Source organism: Chlorocebus sabaeus, chromosome 6, assembly GCF_047675955.1.
Source record: "Chlorocebus sabaeus isolate Y175 chromosome 6, mChlSab1.0.hap1, whole genome shotgun sequence".
NCBI lineage: Eukaryota > Metazoa > Chordata > Mammalia > Primates > Cercopithecidae > Chlorocebus > Chlorocebus sabaeus.
This window is the reverse complement of record NC_132909.1, coordinates 49,554,059-49,574,507: the sequence shown is the minus strand read 5'-3', so window position 1 is coordinate 49,574,507 and position 20,449 is coordinate 49,554,059. Positions and strand designations below refer to the sequence as shown.

The window sequence follows — 20,449 nt, the reverse complement described above, 5'->3', positions numbered from 1 at the left end:
AGGGCCACTACATTCCTTTATTTTTAAATTTTTCTTTTTGAGATGGCGTCTCGCTGTCACCCAGGCTGGAGTGCAGTGGCACAATCTTGGCTCACTGGAACCTCTGCCTCCTGGGTTCGAGCGATTCTTCTGCTTCAGCCTCCCAAGTATCTGGGATTACAAGCGCACGCTACCATGCCCGGCTAATTTTTGTAATTTTAGTAGAGACCAGGTTTTACCATATTGACCAGTCTGGTCTCTAACTCCTGACCTCAGGTGATCTACCTGCCTTGGCCTCCCAAAGTGGTGGGATTACAGGTGTGAGCCACGGCACATGGCCCACTGTGTTTATTTTTATTTATTTATATACATTTTTGAGACAGGGTCCTGCTCTGTTGCCAAGGCTGAGTGCAGTGATGCCATCTTGGCTCACTGCAACCTCTGCCTCCTGGATTCAAGCGATTCTCTTGCCTCAGCCTCCCGAGTAGCTGGGATTACAGTTGTGTGTCGCCACACCTGGCTAATTTTTGTATTTTTGGTAGAGATGGGGTTTCACCATGTTGGCCAGGCTGGTCTCAAACTCCTGACATCAAGTGATCCACCTGCCTCAGCCTCCCAAAGGGTCACTGTGTTTATTGTCTAGTAAACATTCAAGCTGCATTTACTGAGGCCAACCACTTGCAAACTCTATGCTCTGGAAACTTCGATTTTGGTTTATACCCTGGAGGAATTCTTATTTATTGAGACAGGGTCTCACTCTGTCACCCAGGTTGGAGTGCAGCAGTATGAACACGGATCACTACAGCCTCGACCTTCCAGACACAAGTGATCCTCCCACCTCAGCCTCCCAAGTGGCTGGGACCACAGGTGTGCACCACTATGCTCGGTTAATTTTTTTTTTTTTTTTTTTGAGACAGAGTCTTGCTGTCACCCAGGCTGGAGTGCAGTGGTGTGTTCTCAGCTCACTGCAAGCTCCACCTCCCGGGTTCACGCCATTCTCCTACCTCAGCCTCCCGAGTAGCTGGGACTACAGGCGCCTGCCACCTCGCCTGGCTAATTTTTTGTGTTTTTTTTTTTTTTTTTTTTTTTTTTTAGTAGAGATGGGGTTTAACCGTGTTGGCCTGGATGGTCTTGATCTCCTGACCTTATGATCCACCTGCCTCGGCCTCCCAAAGTGCTGGGATTATAGGTGTGAGCCATGGCACCTGACCAAAAAAAAATTTTTTTTTTTGGTAGAGGTTGAGGGGGGGATCTCACTATGTTGCTGAAGCTGGTCTCGAACTCCTGGCCTCAAGCAATGCTCCCACCTTGGTCTCTCAAAGTGCTGGGATTATAGGCGTGAGCCATTGCATCCAGCCTCCTGGAGAAATTCTTGTCCAGGTGACTCAGGAAACATGTTGAGGGATGTGGCATGGGGACAGTATTCACAGTTAGAAACAACCTAAACATCTGTCAACAGGGTATGGATAACACACCCCATGCCACCCAGTACATCTGAAAACAGCCTCATAAAGAATGCCCATCGGCCAGGCATGGTGGCTCACGCCTGTAATCCCAGCACTTTGGGAAGCCAAGGTGGGTGGATCACTTGAGGTCAGGAGTTTGAGACTGGCCTGGCCAACATGGTGAAACCTTGTCTCTACTAAAAATAGAAAAATTAGCTGGGTGTGGTGGCGGGCACCTGTAGTCTCAGCTACTCCAGAGGCTGAGGCAGGAGAATCGCTTAAACCCAGGAGGCGGAGGTTGCAGTGAGCCAAGATTGCACCACCGTACTCTGGCCTGGGTGACAGAGCAAGACTCCATCTCAAAAAAAAAAAAAAAAAAAAGAATACCCATCAATCCTGCAACAGCAACATATACTCACTTAGTGCGAATACAATGTTGGGTGACAAGCGGAAGCACAGGTGTCGCATTTATTGAATGTTACAGAAGAGCAAACATAAATTCTAGTTTTTAAGAATTGGCCAGTGCGGTCGCTCATGCCTGTAATTCCAGGGCTCTGGAAGTCTGAGGAGGGATGATTTACTTGAGGTCAACAGTTCGAGGCCGGCGTGGCAACATAGCGAGGCCCCGTTTCTACAAGAATTTTCAAAATTAGCTAGGTGTGGTGGTGCATGCCTGTGATCCTAGCTACTTGAGGGGCTGAGCTGGGAGGCTCGCTTGAGTCCAGGAAGTTGAGGCTGCAGTGAGCCATGATCACGTTACTGCACCCCAACCTGGGCGACAGAGAGAGACACTGTTTCTTAAAAAAAAAAAAAAAAAAAAAAAAAAAGTCTGTGCAGGTGGGAAAAAAGAGAGAAGCTGAGAAACGCTCATTCCAGAAGCTGGGGTCGTGGTTACCCGGAAGGCAGGGTTTCTCAGGCTGGGCTCTGTGGACATTTGGGGAAGGATCGTACTCTAGAGAGGGGGCCGTCCTGCGCATCGGTGGGTGCTGAGCAGCGTCCCTGGCCTCCACCCACCAGATGCCAGGAGCACCTCCCCCCTCCTGTCGTGACAACCAAAAATGTCTACAGACAGTGTCCCCAGCAGCTCCAGAGGGAAGGCAGGCAGTGGGGGTGGGGGATCGAGGAGGCACATGCCGCGTGGGGTGTTTTTGTTCTATTTCTTGCCCTGGATGGTGGTTACGTGGTGTGAACGTTATGGGGCCACAGTGTTCCTGTAGAGAAGTTTCGACTGCGAGATGGACGAAGGAGGGGGCCGGGGCGCTGAACGCTCTTTGCAAACACTCCCTAGGGCCCGGTCTGAGCGCTGCCTAGATTCCCTTCAGCCTTGGGAGCTGCCGTGCCCCCCGCATCATCCATGCCTGTGCCCTCCCCGCCGGAGGCAACGCCTTCTCCAGCCTCCTCCAGCCAGCAGGGGGTTTGTGGACCCCTCCTGGGACACCCCCTCCCCATGCCTGGCTCCTGGAGGCCTCTGGGGGAACCCAGGCTACAGGAAGCAACTGAGCCGGCTGTGAGGAGGCGGGGCACTGGCTCTGGCTTCCTCTGGGAGCTGTGTTCTAATTATTTGCTTCCATCTCCCCCATTAGGTCCCCGGGGGGGCCTGCCAGGCCTGGGAAGGAAGGGAAAGTGCATGGTAAGCTGTGGGCGGGCTTGAGGGATGGGGCTTGCCAGCCTTGCCTGGGTCCTAACCTACTTAGCCAGGGCAGCAGAGCCTCAGACCAGCAGCAAACACACTTCTTTGGCTCTGGGCTGGGAGGGAAGGGATGGGGGAGGGAGCTGGGGAGGGAAACAGGAGCCACCAGTCCACCCTCTACCAGGCCCTGGGGTCAAGCCTCTGCCCACAGCCCATGGTTGAGGCACGCCCTTGCCTGTTGGTGCCTCCGTTTCCCCATCTCAACCACAAGCACGCACTCATTCCTGCTTGTCAGGACTCAAAGGGGCTACGCACACCCATCTGTGGCATACAGTAGGTGATTAGTAAATGCAGACAGCTGGGGGAAGCAGCGGGCGCTTTGGGGGATGCGGAGTTGGAATTCTGCTGTGTGACCCCGGACAGGTCACTTACCACTCCTTCATTCCCCTGAGCCTCAGTTTTCCCATCTGTCAAGTGGGGATGCCTGGGCAAGGAGCGGGGGGTGCATTGTGAGGATGAAACGGGATGGTTCACGCTGAGTTTCTTCCTGGGACTCAGCAAGTGCTCAATTAACAGTGATTGTCAAGAGACCTACCACCTGCAAAGGGGCTTGCTTTCATAAAAATCGAAAGCTTAGGCTCTCTTTCTGAACCAGATAGTTGTTTCTTTCAGAGCAACAAATGTCCAAAGGGAAATGTCTACTGCAGAGGGGACCACCTCTGAGCACCGCTCCTGCCCCAGTAACCCCCCCGATTCCATGTAGAGAGTGTGCAACATCCATATCCTGTTAGTCTCACGCCTCCATTAAAGAATCCAGCAATTTTCAGCCCCAGCCACTCTGGGCCACCTCCTCCCCACCAGGCTCACACAGCCACTGCCTCAAGGAATGTCTTACTTCCAAGAGCATCCCCAAGGAATCAGAGCTTCCCCTCTCAACCAACAGCCATAAGGGCTATGCCTAGGGGTGCCCCCAACATCCCACCCTACCTATAGCATTTTGGATGCAGGAGAAAGTGGCCTGAGGCAGAGGAGCCAGGCTAGGAAGGGGCGTGCTCTGTGGGACTCACGTTGTTCCGAGGTGCGTTGGGCTGCACAGGGTCCTCGGCGGCCAGGGCGATGCTGCTCATGGCAATGACCATGAGGATGCACATCTCAAAGTAGCGCAGGTTCAGGATGTAATGGCACAGGCGGCGAAGGCTGTTGGAGACAGATGGGTGTGCAGAGGTCCACTCAGACCACAGGCTCGCAAACCCTTTTCTTCCATAATCTCATGTTACCTACCACTACCTGACATCTCCGGCCTCCAAGGCCTCATACACAACAAACTATTAAGCTCCTCCAGGTGGGGGCCCTCTCTGGGTCCTGGAACCCCAAGAAGGCAGAGGGGACCTTGGTGAGAGAAGACATTCACATGCCCTGTTTAGCAAAGTTCCTATCACTCCCAAACGACCCTCTTGAAATATCTTGATCCCTAAGCTAGGTTGAAGAAATACGGTCCTTAATTCTGTAGGAGATAAAAAGCCTTTTCGATATTAAATGTCCCAGGGTCAAACAATATTGTGAATCTATGGGTTAAGTAGGTTTCTTTCTTTTTTAAAAATTAGCTGTGTGACCTTGGGCAAGTTGCTTGTCCCTTCTGTGCCTTGGTGCCCTCATCTGTAAAATGGCCATAATACTAATGCTTACTTCACAAAATCGTGAGACCCGAGAGTTAATCTATACCTGGCTCATGATAGGGGCTCCAAAAAGTTAGTTATTGAAATTATGAACTGCAGGCCTTATCAGAGCCTTGAAGGTACCAATGGGATGTGCCAGTTAACCTCTTAATAAGTGGAGCCAATAACAAATAGTCCATAAGGTTGTGTGAATGGCAGCAGAGCTGAGTGATTAAGAACAAGGAGGCTACAGCCAGTGTCTGGGCTCAAACTCCAGCTCTCCCACTGGCTTGCTGTGTGACCTTGGGCAGGTGAATTCACGTCTCTGGACCTCAGTTTTTCATCTGTCAAATGGACCTAAGCATAGTAACAACCTCAGAGAAATTTAAAAAAAATTTTGAGGCACTCAGAACAGTGCCTGGCACTGAGTAAATACCACATAAGTGTTTCCTTAGTAAAATCGATAAGTCAATGAAATAAAGTATTTTAAAAGTACTTTTATCTATTACTACTCAGAGTGAGTTGCCAAGAGGCAGATTACAGAAAGCAGCTTCCCCCCATCTTATCTGACATGATCCTTCATTGTCAAGAAGCATTTTGAGGGGTCAGGCTTTCAAGAAATAGCCTTGGGAGACATTCAATTCTGAAATAACCTCCGAGCCACCACGACACTCACAGGATAATTCTCCCCTAAATAATCTATTCGTTTCAAAGATGCCCAAGACAGAAGGCCATGGAACTCAGAGACTGTCTGCCCAGAATCTAAACCCTTACAGAGTCTAGGTTAGGAACAGAGTTCGGGTCCAAAGGTTGCCATGTGCAGTTGTTCAGGCTGTGTACTGCACAAGGCAGCCATTTCTAAGGGGGTGCCTCTTACATCACAGACAGCATAGATCTGGATATTTATGACAATGATTTTCTAGCAGAGGGCAGGAAGGGGATCTCTTCCAGCAAAGTCAGTATATTGTGACAAATCATCTTACGTGACTTAAGGAAGGAGCATCCGTTTTCAGTTTGTTCAAAGGTACCCTTGGACTCATGGTGGTCAACACTCACTCAACTGCCCTCTATCTGGCCTGACTTCCGCTACCCTGGTGGGAGCCCCAGGCCCCCCTGCCCTTGCTGGGGGCCATACTCACGGGTTGGTCGTGGACAGGATGAACATGGAGCTATAGGGAGGCATTGGCTTAGGGCCGTCTTCCCCACGGTCGTCTTCCTCCTCCTCCTTCTTCTCGTCCTCTTTTTTTGGCAGTGGGTCTGGGTTGGCGTTTTTGTTCACTGTTGGGACAAGAACCAACACAGGGCTCCCTCCACAATTTCCCACAAGTCTCTGGGAACTCCTGTGTACTCCCAGGGCAGGCAAGAAGCCGCTGACATTTATAAAGCGCCTGCTGTATATACCAGGCATCCTATGACATCACTGAACCCTCGTAGGGCCCTGAGGTTGATATATTCTGATCACCCATTTACAGATGAGGAAATTGAGGCACAGAGAAGTAAAGTGACTTGTCTAAGGTCACACAGCAGGAAGTGGCAGAGCTGGCATTTGAAACCCAGGAGGCCGAGGGCCAGCTCTCAACCACTCCGTAGCCTTGAGTGGGGTGGGGCCCTCACGGGATATTAACACAGACCTGCCCCTATCCTTATTGGACCTTCACGTCCTCACTTGCAGGCAGGTAGGGACAGTGCCAAGAGATCCATTGAACAGATGGAAATACTGAGACCTCCCATAAACCGCATGGCGTGCCCCCATTAGCACCCCTCTCGACTCAGGGGGAGGAGCTATCAGCCTCTGGAGCTTCCATTCTGCAGCCCAGCCAGATTATGTGCACACGGGCAGGCTGAGCCTCTCTGAGCCTCAGTCCCTACATCTATAAAATGGGCACAGTGACAAGATCTTAGGATCTTAGGTCTCAGGACCATGGAAAGCCTTTATCCAGCAGACCCATGAAAATTTCTCACACAGAACTGACACTAGAGGCACTTAAGACATCATCTACTCAGCAGTTCACTACTTTTTCTTTTTTTTTTTTTTTTGAGACGGAGTCTCGCTTTGTCACCCAGGCTGCAGTGCAGTGGTGCCCTCTTGGCTTACTCTACCTTGGCCTCCTGAAGTGCTGGGATCACAGGCATGAGCCAGTATATCTGGCCCCTGTTTTAATGTGGCGACTAGAAAGTTGAAACTGACATTGGCATGTGGCCTGTGTTACATTTCTTTCAGACACTGCTGGGCCGAGAGAATCAATCATCTGATCCCCTGAAGCTTCCATCAGAGGACCCTATTGCTCCTCAAACGGGGTGACTTCCTGGCTCCCCTAGGGAAGGAAGGATGTAAGAGATATTGCTAACCTGATCGAACACGTCCCCGTGCCAGGCACTGTCCTCAAATTATCTCACTGAATGTTCCACAGCCCTGCGGGGTAGGAAACTACATCTATGCCCATTTTCCAGGGGGGAAACTGAGGCCAGAGAGATGGGGTCACAGTCCAGGGTCACTCAGCAGAGCCTCTGGCTCCAGGGGCGCCGGGTCCCCTGCCCAGCGATGTGAGGGCGGAGGGTCTCACCTTGCACGATGGTGTGGTTGAGTGGGGGTGGGCAGGCCGGGGGGATGTCCACCGTGGTGTGGTCGGGTTTCCTGGCAGTCTTAGCTGAATTGGTCTGGGTGCCGCTGGGGTTGGTGACGATAAGGCTGTTCTCAGGCGTCTTGGGGGGGCCGGGATTGGATGGGTTCCCCGGGTTGTTGGGCATCCGGCGGCTGGCGGCGTTCTGGGGGTTGGTGGCCATGGCAGGGATGGCCGGCGTGGGGCCGGGGTCCGTACTGTTTCCCATCTTGGCTGGGCTCTGGGGCAGGCCGGCGTGGCCGAGGCTGTCGTGGGGACCGGCCGACTCGGCGGTGGCCAGCTTGTTGTTCTTCATGTTGTCAATGTCCTCTGCCAGGGGTGGGTCTTGGCGGCCCAGGTCCTGCTGGATTGGCCGGGTGGTTGACAGGTTGGGGCCTGACACAGGGACCCCAGAGCCCTGGTTCTCTCTGAGGAAGGCAAGTGAATGAAAAAGAACGAACAACTGAGTTAGGATAAAACGCAACAGGTCAGGATCCTAGCTAAGATTCCATCTTTCAAGAGTACAACTTGGGCTGGGCACAGTGGCTCACGCCTGTAATCCCAGCACTTTGAGAGGCCGAGGCAGGAGGATTGCTTAAGGCCGGGAGTTCAAGACCAGCTTGGGCAACATAGTGAGACCCCATTTCTACAAAAAATGTATAAATTGACAGGCGTGGTGGTGTGTGCCTGTAGTTCTAGCTACTTGGGAGGCTGAAGTGGGAGCACTGCTTGAGCCTGGGAGGTTGACGTTGCAGAGAGCTGTGATCGTCCCACTGCACTCCAGCCTGGGTGACAGAGTGAGACCCTGTCATCAAAAAAAAAAAAAAAAAAGAAAAAAAAAAAAGAAAAGAAAAGGAAAGGGTACAATTTGGTCAGGGAGAAGTTGTGTCCCAGATCCCTGTAGCGCCTGGAATTGAGAAGGGGTTGTTCAATTCTTGGTCAGAGTTCAAGACCTTCACATGCCCACTGACAGGTTTCCACAACTCCCCATCATCTTACTTCTTTTCCTTCTTTTCTTCTTTTTCTTTTTTCTGAGATGGAATCTTGCTCTGTCATACAGTGGTGTGATCTCGGCTCACTACAACCTCTGGCTCCCGGGTTCAAGCGATTCTCTTGCCTCAGCCTCCCAAGTAGCTGGGATTACAGTTACCCACCACCACAACTGGCTAATTTTTTGTATTTCAGTAGAGACGGGGTTTCACCATTTTGGCCAGGCTGGTCTCGAATTCTTGACCTTAAGTGATCCACCCACCTCAGCCTCCCAAAGTGCTGAGATTACAGGTGTGAGCCACCGCACCTGGCCTCTTTTTTTTTTTTTTTTTCAGACAGGGTCTCACTCTGTTGTCCAGGCTGGAGTGCAGTGGCAGGATCATAGCTTACTGCAGCCTTGAACTTCTGGGCTCCAGTGATCCTCCCATCTCAGCCTCCGGTTAGCTGAGACTACAGGCTCATGCCAACACACCTGGCTAATTGTAAAATTTTTTGTAGAGACTGGTGCCTCACTATGTTGCCCAGGCTGGTCTCAAACTCCTGGGTTCAAGTGATTCTTCCTCCTCGGCCTCCTAAAATGTTGGGATTACAGGCGTAAACCACAATGCCCAGCTTGTTTTTTACTTTCTTATTCATAGCTGAGTTTTCACTGCCTAGTACAGGGCCTCTCACACAGTCAATGCTGGGTAACTTACTGTCAAATGATAAGCGAATAAATGAATACCCCCATTTTCTTTTCTTTTTTTTTTTTAAAACTGAGACAGAGTCTCACTCTGTTGCCCAGGCTGGAGTGCAGTGGCGGGATCTCGGCTCACTGAAACCTCTGCCTCCTGGATTCAAGTGATCCTCGTGCCTCAGCCTCCCGAATAGCTGGGATTACCAGCGTGCACCACCATGCCCAGCTAGTTTTTCTATTTTCAGTAGAGACAGGGCTTCGCCATGTTGCCCAGGCTGCTTGAACTCCTGGCCTCAAGTGATCCACCCGCCTCGGCCTCCCAAAGTGCTGGGATTACAGGAGTCAGACACCGCACCTGGCCAGAATGTCCCACTTATCTAGATGAGGATACTGAGGCTCCAGGAGAGATCCCACAGCCTCAGACCTCCCATCAACCCCTGCGTCTCCAAGCCATGGACACCTGGGCCCTGCCTCCTGCCATCTGCAGGTTGACAAAGACTCACTTAGTAGCCCATCTGATGCCTTCCGGACTATAGACCCCCTGGACAAAGCTCTGGTTTCCCACAAATCTCCCTAGAAATAATAAATAAATAAATAATAAATAAAAGGCTGGCTTTCCCCAGAGGGCTTCCCACTGGCGAAACTACCAGCACCATTCTCCTCATTTTATTTTTGCATTTGAACGTGCAAAAACCCAGGGTGTTTTTAGTAAGCGGAAGAGAGACAAGCTAATTTATTTTCAGACCAAAGTAGGTAAGTGGGATGCTTCTATTAATACTTCCCGGAAGGAGAAACCGAGGCAGTTCCACTGTTTCTCTGAGACCGCACAGGGGAAATGGGCAGGTCCAAGCAACTTTCTGCCTTCTCAGTTTCGTGAGTGGGTCATAGAGTGACATTTCAGAAGACAGGCTGAACCTGGGTTCGAATCTCGGCAATGCCTTTTTTTTTTTTTTTTTTTTTTTTTTTGAGACAGGGTCTCACTCCGTCACCCAGGTTGTAGTGCACTGGCGCGATCTCAGCTCACTGTAATCTCCACCTCCCAGGCTCAGGCAATCCTCCCACCTCAGCCTCCCGAGTAGCTGGGACAATAGGTGCATGCCACCATGCCTAGCTAACTGTTTAATTCTTCTTTTCGTAGAGATGAGGTCTCACTATATTTCCCAGGCTGGTCTCAAACTCCTGGGCTCAAGTGATCCTCTTGCCTCAGTCTCTCAAAATGCTGGGATTATAGGCATGAGCCAGTACACGCGGGGAAATCTCAGCAACATCACTAGCTGTGTGACCCTGTGTGGTTTGCTTAACCTCTCTGAGCCTTAGTTCCCACATTTTAAAATTTGGGATAACAGGAGTAGAACCTTCTCTATATCCCAGAGACTGAAGCAATGATCCTGGACCTTCTTTTTTTTTTGAGATGGAGTCTCGCTCTGTCGCCCAGGCAGGAGTGCAGTGGCGCTATCTCGGCTCACTGCAAGCTCCGCCTCCAGGGTTCACGCCATTCTCCTGCCTCAGCTTCCCACAGGCGCCCGCCAGCAGGCCCGGCTAATTTTTTGTATTTTTAGTAGAGACGGGGTTTCACCGTGTTAGCCAGGATAGTCTCGATCTCCTGACCTTGTGATCTGCCCGCCTTGGCCTCCCAAAGTGCTGGGATGACAGGCGTGAGCCACCGCACCCGGCCGATCCTGGACCTTCTTTACCACATAATCTCCAGTGAGTTACCTAGCCTCAGTTCCTGATCCATAACATGGGGGCCGTAACCTCATTGAGTCTGGCTCTGAGAACTAAGTATGTTAATGAGCTGAGAGTCACCGAGGATTATTCTTGGGCCTTGAAACCTAATGGGATTTGTCTTGCTGGATTTAGCACTTGCTTAGGACTGGTGACCTCTTTATCCCTTCCAATTTCTCCCTTTTGCAATAGGAACGTCTATCCTGCCTGTCCCGCTGTTATATTTTGGAAACATACAAAGATCACTTGTTTCGTAGTTTCTATTATATATATATATAAAATATATATATTATATATATTTATCTTATCTGTCTTATTTTTTTGAGATGGAGTCTTGCTCTGTCACCCAGGCTGAAGTGTAATGTGCGATCTTGGAGATCTTGGCTCACTGCAACCTCTGCCTCCCAGGTTCAAGTGATTCTCCTGCCTCAGCCTCCAGAGTAGCTGGGACTACAAGCGTGTGCCACCATACCCAGCTAATTTTTTTTTTTCGGTATTTTTAGTAAAGACAAGATTTTGCCATGTTGGCCAGGCTAAAACTCCTAGCTTCAAGGGATCTGTTGGCCTTGGCCTCCCAAAGTGCTAGGATTACAGGCGTGAGCCACCGTACCTGGCCTAAATGAGGTAAATTCTAAACCAATATTTCCTCAACATCTTGGACAGTCCACAAAGAAATTCCTAGTTCTAAGCTGCTTGTGATGCTTTTTGAGAAGTTGTGTATCACATGAAAACCTGCCTGAGAGTATTTTCTCATCATCTGTAATGCGTGTGTGTGGGTATGCGTGTGTATAATCGTAATAATATATTTTTAAGAGACAGGGTCTCGCTCTGTTGCCCAGGCTGAAGTGCAGTGGTGTGAACATAGCTCACTGCAACCTTTAAATCCTGGGCTCAAGCGATCCTCCCACCCCAGGTAGCTGGGATTGCAGGTACACACTGCTGTGCCTGGTTACTTTTATTAATTTTTGTAGAGAGAGGGTCTCACTATGTTATTCAGGCTGGTATTGAACTCCTGGGGCTCAAGTGATCCACCTGCCTCGGCCTCCCAAAGTGCTGGGATTACAGGTGTGAGCCACCACGCCTGGCCCTGTATATGTATATACACATTTAAGAGAGAGAGATCCCTACCATAAAGCAGGCCCAGTTAAGTTGTAATTTCAAAGAGAACCTACATCCTTTGGCCACCAGCTCAAGAGGCCATGGAGAAACTCGTGGGGGCATTTTCTTAGAGGAATACCATCTACCAAGAGCGGATGGAAAAGGTCTGCCAATGTTTGTTTTGTCTTGTTTTTGCTTCCTCATAGAGTTTCTGTTGGTTGGTTGTTGGGAAATTTTAACAAGCTCAGCCTGCAGAGGCCTAATATCAATTTCCAGGAGGTTTCATTTCCAAAGTGTCTCCAAGGAGAACTCAAAAGGGGCAGAAAACTTTGAAGCTGGGCGCCTTCCCCCTTCCCCCTTCCCCCTGGGGATCTGGCATCCTCTGCCTGGAATAGGCGGCCAGTTGCATAACACCTGCTCTGCAAGGCATTCTTGTGCCAGCTAATCACTTCGGCATCCTTCTGCGGAGGACTGCGGACACCTTGCCTGGGGCACACTCAGACCCCGAGATCAGATTATGTGGGGGTGATAATAACAGCAGTCCCGGTTTATTGCTCACCCCCACCCCCCTGTCCCAAAGACCTCACGTATTAACTCATTTCATCCCTGCAACCACCAGCATCTGAGATGGGTATAGTGATTGGCCCCATTTCAGAGGAAGAGACTGAGGTTCAGAGAGGCAGTCATTTGCCCAGTGTTACCCAGCTGGAAAACAGCTGAGCTGGGCTCTCTGGTGTTCAATGCTTTAATCAGGCAGCTTGGTACTGTGGCTCACGCCTGTAATCCCAGCACTTTGGGAGGCTGAGGAAGGAAGATTGCTTGAGCCCAGGAGTTTGAGATCAGTCTGGGCAACATAGTGAGACCCCATCTCTAAGAAAAAAAAAAAAAATGAGCTGGGCGTGGTTGCATGAGGCTGCAGTTCCAGCTACTTGGGAGGCTGAAGTGGGAAGATCAATTGAGTCCAGGAGTTCGAGGCTATGGTGAGCTACGATTGTGCCACTGCACTCCAGCCTGGGTAACAGAGCAAGACTCTGTTTCTAAACAAACAAAAAACTAGGGCCCATTGGGGGTGCCGTAAGAATTAGAGCGCTAAAGAATTAACCACCCCCTGCCCCCAAGCAGGATAAACTGTGGAGGTCAAAAGTCCAGCATCTCTCTTGCTGTTCTTTTTGGGGAGTGGGTTGTCATGGTAACAGATGCAGGTGGAATTAGGATGCGAACAGCAGAGATAAGAATTCTAGAGTGGAGCAGCTCTTGGCAAAAGTTCCCTTTGCACCCAGATAGGCCTGGGAGGAGGCACTGCCTGGCTTCAAGGGAGAGGCAGATGCTCTGTCCTCCACAGATTTTTACTGAGAGTCTGGGAAAGTTCCACCCTCATTTTGTCTACCCTGCAGGGCCACTGGGCTCGGCCACCTGGTATGGAGGATCTGGGGCCAGCAGCCATTGAATTATATGAAATAGAATGTGCGTCAGTCCACTTTTCACTGGAGTGGGCCACTGAAAGACGGATGAAGGTAGGAATGAGGCGAAGACAAAGTGAATAAAAAGGAAAAAAAATATGATCGGCCTGGCAGAGTAGCTCACTCCTGTAATCCCAGCACTTTGGGAGGCTGAGGTGGGAGGATCGCTTGAACCCAGGAGTTGGAGACCAGCCTTGGCAACATGGCAAAACAAAAAATACAAAAAATACAAAAGATTAGCCAGGCATGGTCGTGCACGCCTGTAGTTCCCAACTACTCGGGAGGCTGAGGGGGGAGAATCACCTGAGTCCAGGAAGTCGAGGCTGCAGTGAGCCGTGATTGCACCACTGTACTCCGGGGCCTGGGTGACAAAGCGAGACCGTATCTCAAAAAAAAAAAAAAAAAAAAAATCAGTATGTGGTCGGGCACGGTGGCTCACTCCTGTAATCCCAGCACTTTGGGAGACAGAAGTGGGTGGATCACGAGGTCAGGAGATGGAGACCATCCTGGCTAACACAGTGAAACCCAGTCTCTACTAAAAAAAATACAAAAAAAAAAAAAAAATTAGCCCGGCGTGGTGGCGGGCGCCTGTAGTCCCAGCTACTCGGGAGGCTGAGGGAGGAGAATGGAGTGAATCTGGGAGGCGGAGCTTGCAGTGAGCAGAGATCGCGCCACTGCACTCCAGCCTGGGTGACAGGGTGAGACGCTCTCTCAAAAAAAAAAAAAAAAAAAAAAAAAAAAAAAAAAAATTATCAATACGCTGAAGAATGAAAAACACAGGGTACGTTTGCAAAACGCCTCAAGGAATGGCTGAAGAGGAAACATGCACAAGGCAGACCTCGGAAGGCCGCTGGCTTTGCCACAACAGCGAACTAAAATGTCTTTTTATTATTTTACATTCTCAAATAAGATTTTATCTTTGCCACTTTTTTTTTTTAAAGCAGATGAATGACTGATCTTGGATTTTTTTTTTTTTTTTCCTCTTAAAGTGCATGAATCTTCCTGAAGTTTTATTTCCAAAGAGCCTTAGAACCTCTTTACCAGCCAAACGAATAATGCCCCTCCCAGCAGGTTGTTTGACGTGTCTATTCATAATGGAGTTAGCAGTGCTCCCCTGCTTCAGAATGGGGGTCTGGCCAGCTGAGGCTTTGGGGGTGAAAGTGGGGAGATATTTTCTTCCTCTGAAGAAGAGAGGGAGCAGGAACCATCTGTGAGATTTGGGCAAGCTGGGTCCTTATTTTTTTTTAATGTTTATTGATGAGAGTATTAATAACAGTATTAGCTGACACTTAATGAGTGCTTACTACTACTGCTAAAAATAGCATTCACTGAGTACTTAATAATATTCATATTAATAATAATAGCTAACATGGTCAGGCACAGTATCTCATGCCTGTAAATCCAGCACTTTGGGAGGCCAAAAGTGGGAGAATTTCTTGAGGCCAGGAGTTTGACACCAGCCAGGGCAACGTAGTGAGACCCCAAAACTCTACAAAACAATTGCTAACATTTATTGAGCTCTTGTTATAAGCCAGGAACTGCTCAAAGCATTTTACACGTACTAACTCAGTTAAATCTTGTACCCAGAGTGGGAGGTAGCTACTATTCTTATTCCCATTTTATAGATGAGGAAGTGGAGGCCCAGAGAGGAGGAGTGAAATTCTGAAAGTCACATAGCCTGGAAGTGAGAGGGCAGGAATGTGACTGCCTGCCCCAAAGTCCTTGCCTTTCACAACTAGGCTTTGTTGCTTTTGTAATCTCCCATGTTTACTGTTGTCTTTCAAAAACTCTTCCCGGCATATTGTTAGAGACATTCTGTCCCTGTTACTCTGCCTCCTTCAATAATACTGGATCTGTTCGTAAGGCTGATAATAATAGTAATGTTAGTAACGATAGCAAGAGTAATTAATAATCAGTGGTCTTTCTTTTTTTTTTTTTAGAAATGAGGTCTTGCTCATCTCTAAAATGAGCAATGCCACTGCAGTCCAACCTGGGCAACAGAGCAAGACCCTGACTCAAAAAAAAAAAAACCCTAAATAAACCAACAAACTAAAGGCACAGATAATTACAAGCAAGATTTTTCACCTGTGTGAGGAGCATTAGAAAGTCATGAAGAAGAAAGGATAATTCTTTTCCATATGAGACTGTCTTGTACATGGTAGGGTATTTAATATACCAGTCTCCCATTCTCTAAATGCCCAGGTTGGTCTCGAACTCCTGGGCTCAAGCAATCCTTCGCTTCAGCCTCCTGAGTAGCTGGGATTACAGGTGCATACCACTGTACCTGGCTTTTTTTTCTTTTTTTTTTTGAGACAGAGTCTTGTTCTGTTGCCCAGGCTGGAGTGCAGTGGTGTGATCTCAGCTCACTACAACCTCCACCTCCTGGGACGATTCTTGTGCCTCAGCCTCCCGAGTAGCTGGGATTACAGGCGTCCACCACCACGCCTGGCTAATTTTTTGTGTTTTTAGTAGAGACAGGGTTTCACCATGTTGGCCAGGCTGGTCCCGAACCCCTGACCTCAGGTGATCCACCTGCTTCGGCCTCCCAAAGTGCTGGGATTATAGGCATGAACCATCACACTGGCCTGTACCTGGCTCTTCATTGGTCTTTACTATATATAGACTGCTGTGGTAAACACTTTATTCCACCTAAACTCCCTTTTTTTTTTTTTGAGACAGAGTCTCGCTCTGTCGCCCAGGCTGGAGTGCAGTGGCACGATCTCGGCTCACTGCAAGCTCCGCCTCCAGGGTTCACGCCATTCTCCTGCCTCAGCCTCCTGAGTAGCTGGGACTACAGGCGCCCACCACCACGACTGGCTAATTTTTTGCATTTTTAGTAGAGACGGGGTTTCACCGTGTTAGCCAGGATGGTCTCGATCTCCTGACCTTGTGATCCACCTGCCTCGGCCTCCCAAAGTGCTGGGATTACAGGCGTGAGCCACCGCGCCCGGCCTAAACTCCCTTTTTTGACCTCTCATTCCCCTGAGTGACTGACGGCCTCAGAGTCTCATCAATGCACCTTCAATTTCTTTGTCTATCACTTTCTTGTCACTATTCATGTCCTGCAAACTGGCCTCCTTCTGGTCCACCCCAGGGCCTTTGCACATGCTGTTGTTAGACTGAAACACTCTACTCCCTTCTCAGATTGCTCCTCTGAAAACCTGCCCTGAGACCCTGGGTGCAGTTTCTTGGTCATATTTCTCAGAATGCCTCAGACCACTTGACCTGTAGTTACATGACTGAACTCACAGCAAGAGCTTAGAATATAGTAGGCACTTAGTAAATACTAACTGAATGAATGCATAAACCCATAGGAGAAGACTGAAGTGAAAGAATGACCTAGAACAACAGCATTCAGGGAGGTGTTATAGAACTATGTGGAAACCCAATAACATAATGATTGAGGGGCACCGTAGGCACTTAGAGAATGGTAGGCAGTTATACTAAATACCTTACCATGTACAGGACAGTCCCATATGGGAAAGGCTTATCTTTTCCCCTTCGTGACTTTCTAATGTCCCTCAAAGAGTTGAAAAATCTTGCTTGTAATTACCTGTGCTTTTAGTTTGTTTGGGCTTCTTTCTTTTTCTGTTTATTTATTTATTTTGAGACGGAGTCTTGCTCTGTCACCCAGGCTGGAGTGCACTGGCACGATCTCGGCTCACTGCAAACTCCACCTCCCGGGTTCACGCCATTCTCCTGCCTCAGCCTCCCCAGCAGCTGGGACTACAGGCACCTGCGACCACACCCGGCTAATTTTTTTGTATTTTTAGTAGAGACGGGGTTTCACCGTGTTAGCCAGGATGGTCTTGATCTCCTGACCTCGTGATCTGCCCGCCTCAGCCTCCCAAAGTGCTGGGATTACAGGTGTGAGCCACCACGCCTGGCCTTTTTATTTTATTTTTTGAGACAAGGACTTGTTCTGTTGCCCAGCTTGGAATGCAATAGCATAATCATAGCTCACTGTAATCTTGAACTCCTGGGCTCAAGCAATCCTCCTGCTTCAGCCTTCCAAGTAGCTAGAACTACAGGCACCTGCCACCACACCTGGCTAATCAAAAAAAATTCTTTTGTAAAGATGGAGGTTTCCTTATGTTGCCCAGGTTGGTCTCGAACACCTGGCCTTAATTGATTTTCCTTCCTCAGCCTCCTAATGCACTGGGATTACAGGTGGGAGCCACTGCACCTGATCCTGTGCCTTTAGTTTAAACCTAACTCTATTTTACATAAGAACATAACATATTTTTTGTATGTTTTTAATATACACTGCATTTTCCTGCAATGCAACTACTAAATAAATAGAAGACAGACTAGACTCTTTTGTATATGGAACTTTACCAAGAGGTGTTCAACATTGTGGAACATCTTTTTTTTTTTTTTTTTTTTTTTTTTGAGACAGAGTCTTGCTCTGTTACCCAGGCTGGAGTGCAGTGGCACAATCTCAGCTCACTGCAAGCTCCGCCTCCCGGGTTCACACCATTCTCCTGCCTCAGCCTCCTGAGTAGCTGGGACTACAGGCACCTACGACCACACCCGGCTAATTTTTTTGTATTTTTAGTAGAGACGGGGTTTCACCGTGTTAGCCAGGATGGTCTTGATCTCCTGACCTCGTGATCTGCCCGCCTCAGCCTCCCAAAGTGCTGGGATTACAGGTGTGAGCCACCACGCCTGGCCTTTTTATTTTATTTTTTGAGACAAGGACTTGTTCTGTTGCCCAGCTTGGAATGCAATAGCATAATCATAGCTCACTGTAATCTTGAACTCCTGGGCTCAAGCAATCCTCCTGCTTCAGCCTTCCAAGTAGCTAGAACTACAGGCACCTGCCACCACACCTGACTAATCAAAAAAAATTATTTTGTAAAGATGGAGGTCTCATGTTGTCCAGGTTGGTCTCAAACACCTGGCCTTAATTGATTTTCCTTCCTCAGCCTCCTAATGCACTGGGATTACAGGTGGGAGCCACTGCACCTGATCCTGTGCCTTTAGTTTAAACCTAACTCTATTTTACATAAGAACATAACATATTTTTTGTATGTTTTTAATATACACTGCATTTTCCTGCAATGCAACTACTAAATAAATAGAAGAAAGACTAGACTCTTTTGTATATGGAACTTTACCAAGAGGTGTTCAACATTGTGGAACATCTTTTTTTTTTTTTTTTTGAGACAGAGTCTTGCTCTGTTACCCAGGCTGGAGTGCAGTGGCACAATCTCAGCTCACTGCAAGCTCCGCCTCCCGGGTTCACACCATTCTCCTGCCTCAGCCTCCCGAGTAGCTGGGACTACAGGCGCCCGCCACCACGCCTGGCTAATTTTTTGTATTTTTATTAGAGACGGGGTTTCACCTTGTTAGCCAGGATGGTCTCGATCTCCTGACCTCGTGATCCACCCGCTTCGGCCTCCCAAAGTGCTGGGATTACAGGCGTGAGTCACCGCGCCCGCGCCTGGTCCGCTTTTATTTATTTTTAAAAGATGAGGTCTCATTATGTTGTGCAGGCTGGTGTTGAACTCCCAGGCTCAAGCGGATCATCCCACCTTGACCTCCCAAAGTGCTGGGACTACAGGCATGAGCCACCACAACCCGCTGCATCCAAAACTTTGAAACTCTGCTCCCCCTTTAATTCTTAGGGCCCAGAGTGGCTTTTTTTTTTTTTTCTTTTTAATTTTTTTTTGAGACAAGGCCTTGCTCTGTCGCCCAGGCTGGACTGCAGTGGTGCGATCATAACTCATCACAGCCTAGAAATCCTGGATCCAGTGACCCTCCTGCCTCAGCCTCCCAAGTAGCTGGGACTACAGGTGCATGCCACCACATCTGTTTAATTTTTTATATTTTATAGACATGGGGTCTGCCTCTATTGCCCAGACTGGTCTCCAACTCCTGGTATCAAGTGATCCTCCTGCCTTGACCTCCCAACAGAGTGGCTTTTCAAACTTCCGAAGACTAACATTAGGTAAAGACAGTTGGCTGAAAATGGCAAAAAATGGTCTAAATTTACTGAGCACTTATTATGTGTCAACTGTTCTTCCAGGCCCTTTGCATACATTACTTCATTCAATCCTGGCAATGACCCAATTAGATCCCACTATTTCCGTTATGTGAGGCCCAGAGATATGAAGTCACTTTCCAGAAGTCACACAGCAAGGGCATGGAAGACTATATCATTCTGGACGACAGTGGGGCTTCTCTTAATAGTTTCCCTGAAATGTTCAAGGCCTCTGGTGCCAGATAGCCTGGGTTCAAGAACACTGGTTAGATGCATGACCTTGAGGAGCTCACTCAATCTCTGTTTCCCCATCTGTGAAGCCTCTAATCCAAACACTTTGGGAGACTGAGGTGGGAGGATTGCTTGAGGCCAGGAGTTGGAGACCTGCCTGGGCAACATAGCCAGATCTCGTTTCTACTAAAGGTAAAAAAAATTAGGCTGGGTGCGGTGGCTCAAACCTGTAGTCCCAGCACTTTAAGGAGGTTAAGGCAGGCAGAATGCTTGAGTTCAGGAGTTTGAGACCAGCCTGGGAAACAGTGAAACTCTCCAAAACACTGTCTCTACAAAAATTAGCCAGGCATTGTGGTACATTCCTGTGGTTCCAGCTACTCGTGAGGCTGAGGCAGTAGGACGGCTTGAGCCTGGGAGGTAGAGGCTGCAGTGAGCTATGACTGTGTCACTGCACTCCAGTCTGGGCAACAAGGCGAGACCTTGTGTCAAAAAAACAAAAAAATACAGCATTTTTTTTTTTTTTTTTTTTTTTTTTTAGACAGGGTCTTGCTCTGTCGCCCAGGCTGGAATGTGATGGCACGATCTCAGCTCACTGCAACCTCCACCTCCCAGGTTCAAGCAATTCTCCTGCCTCAGCCTCACGAGTAGCTGATACACCAATTTTTAAATACACCAATTTTTGTATTTTTAGTAGAGATGGGGTTTCACCATGCTGGCCAGCCTGTTCGTCAACTCCTGACCTCAAGTGCTCAAGTGATCCGCCCGCCTCGGCCTCTCAAAGTGCTGGGATTACAGGTGTGAGCCACTGCTCCTGGCCAAATACAGCACTTTTTTTTTTTTTTTTTTTTTTTTGAGACGGCGTCTCACTCTGTCTCCCAGGCTGGAGTGCAGCTGTGTGATCTCGGCTCATTGAAACCTCCGCCCCGCCCCCCCCCCCCCCCCCCCCGATTCAAGCGATTCTCCTGCCTTAGCCT

The 20,449-nt window shown here is 49.0% G+C and overlaps 1 protein-coding gene across 10 annotated transcripts in view; it reads right to left on the bottom strand.

The window, feature by feature from the left end:
- CACNA1A (calcium voltage-gated channel subunit alpha1 A) overlaps positions 1-20,449 on the bottom strand; it is a 429,355-nt gene that overhangs the window by 76,893 nt on the left and 332,013 nt on the right. For all 10 annotated transcript variants that reach the window (XM_073016887.1, XM_073016883.1, XM_073016879.1 and 7 more), the window contains 3 exons: positions 7,274-7,737; positions 5,849-5,987; positions 4,122-4,251 (listed from right to left, as the gene is read on the bottom strand). In XM_073016887.1, coding sequence (XP_072872988.1) covers positions 4,122-4,251; positions 5,849-5,987; positions 7,274-7,737 — 733 coding nt within the window. The remainder of the gene's footprint in view (positions 1-4,121; positions 4,252-5,848; positions 5,988-7,273; positions 7,738-20,449) is intronic.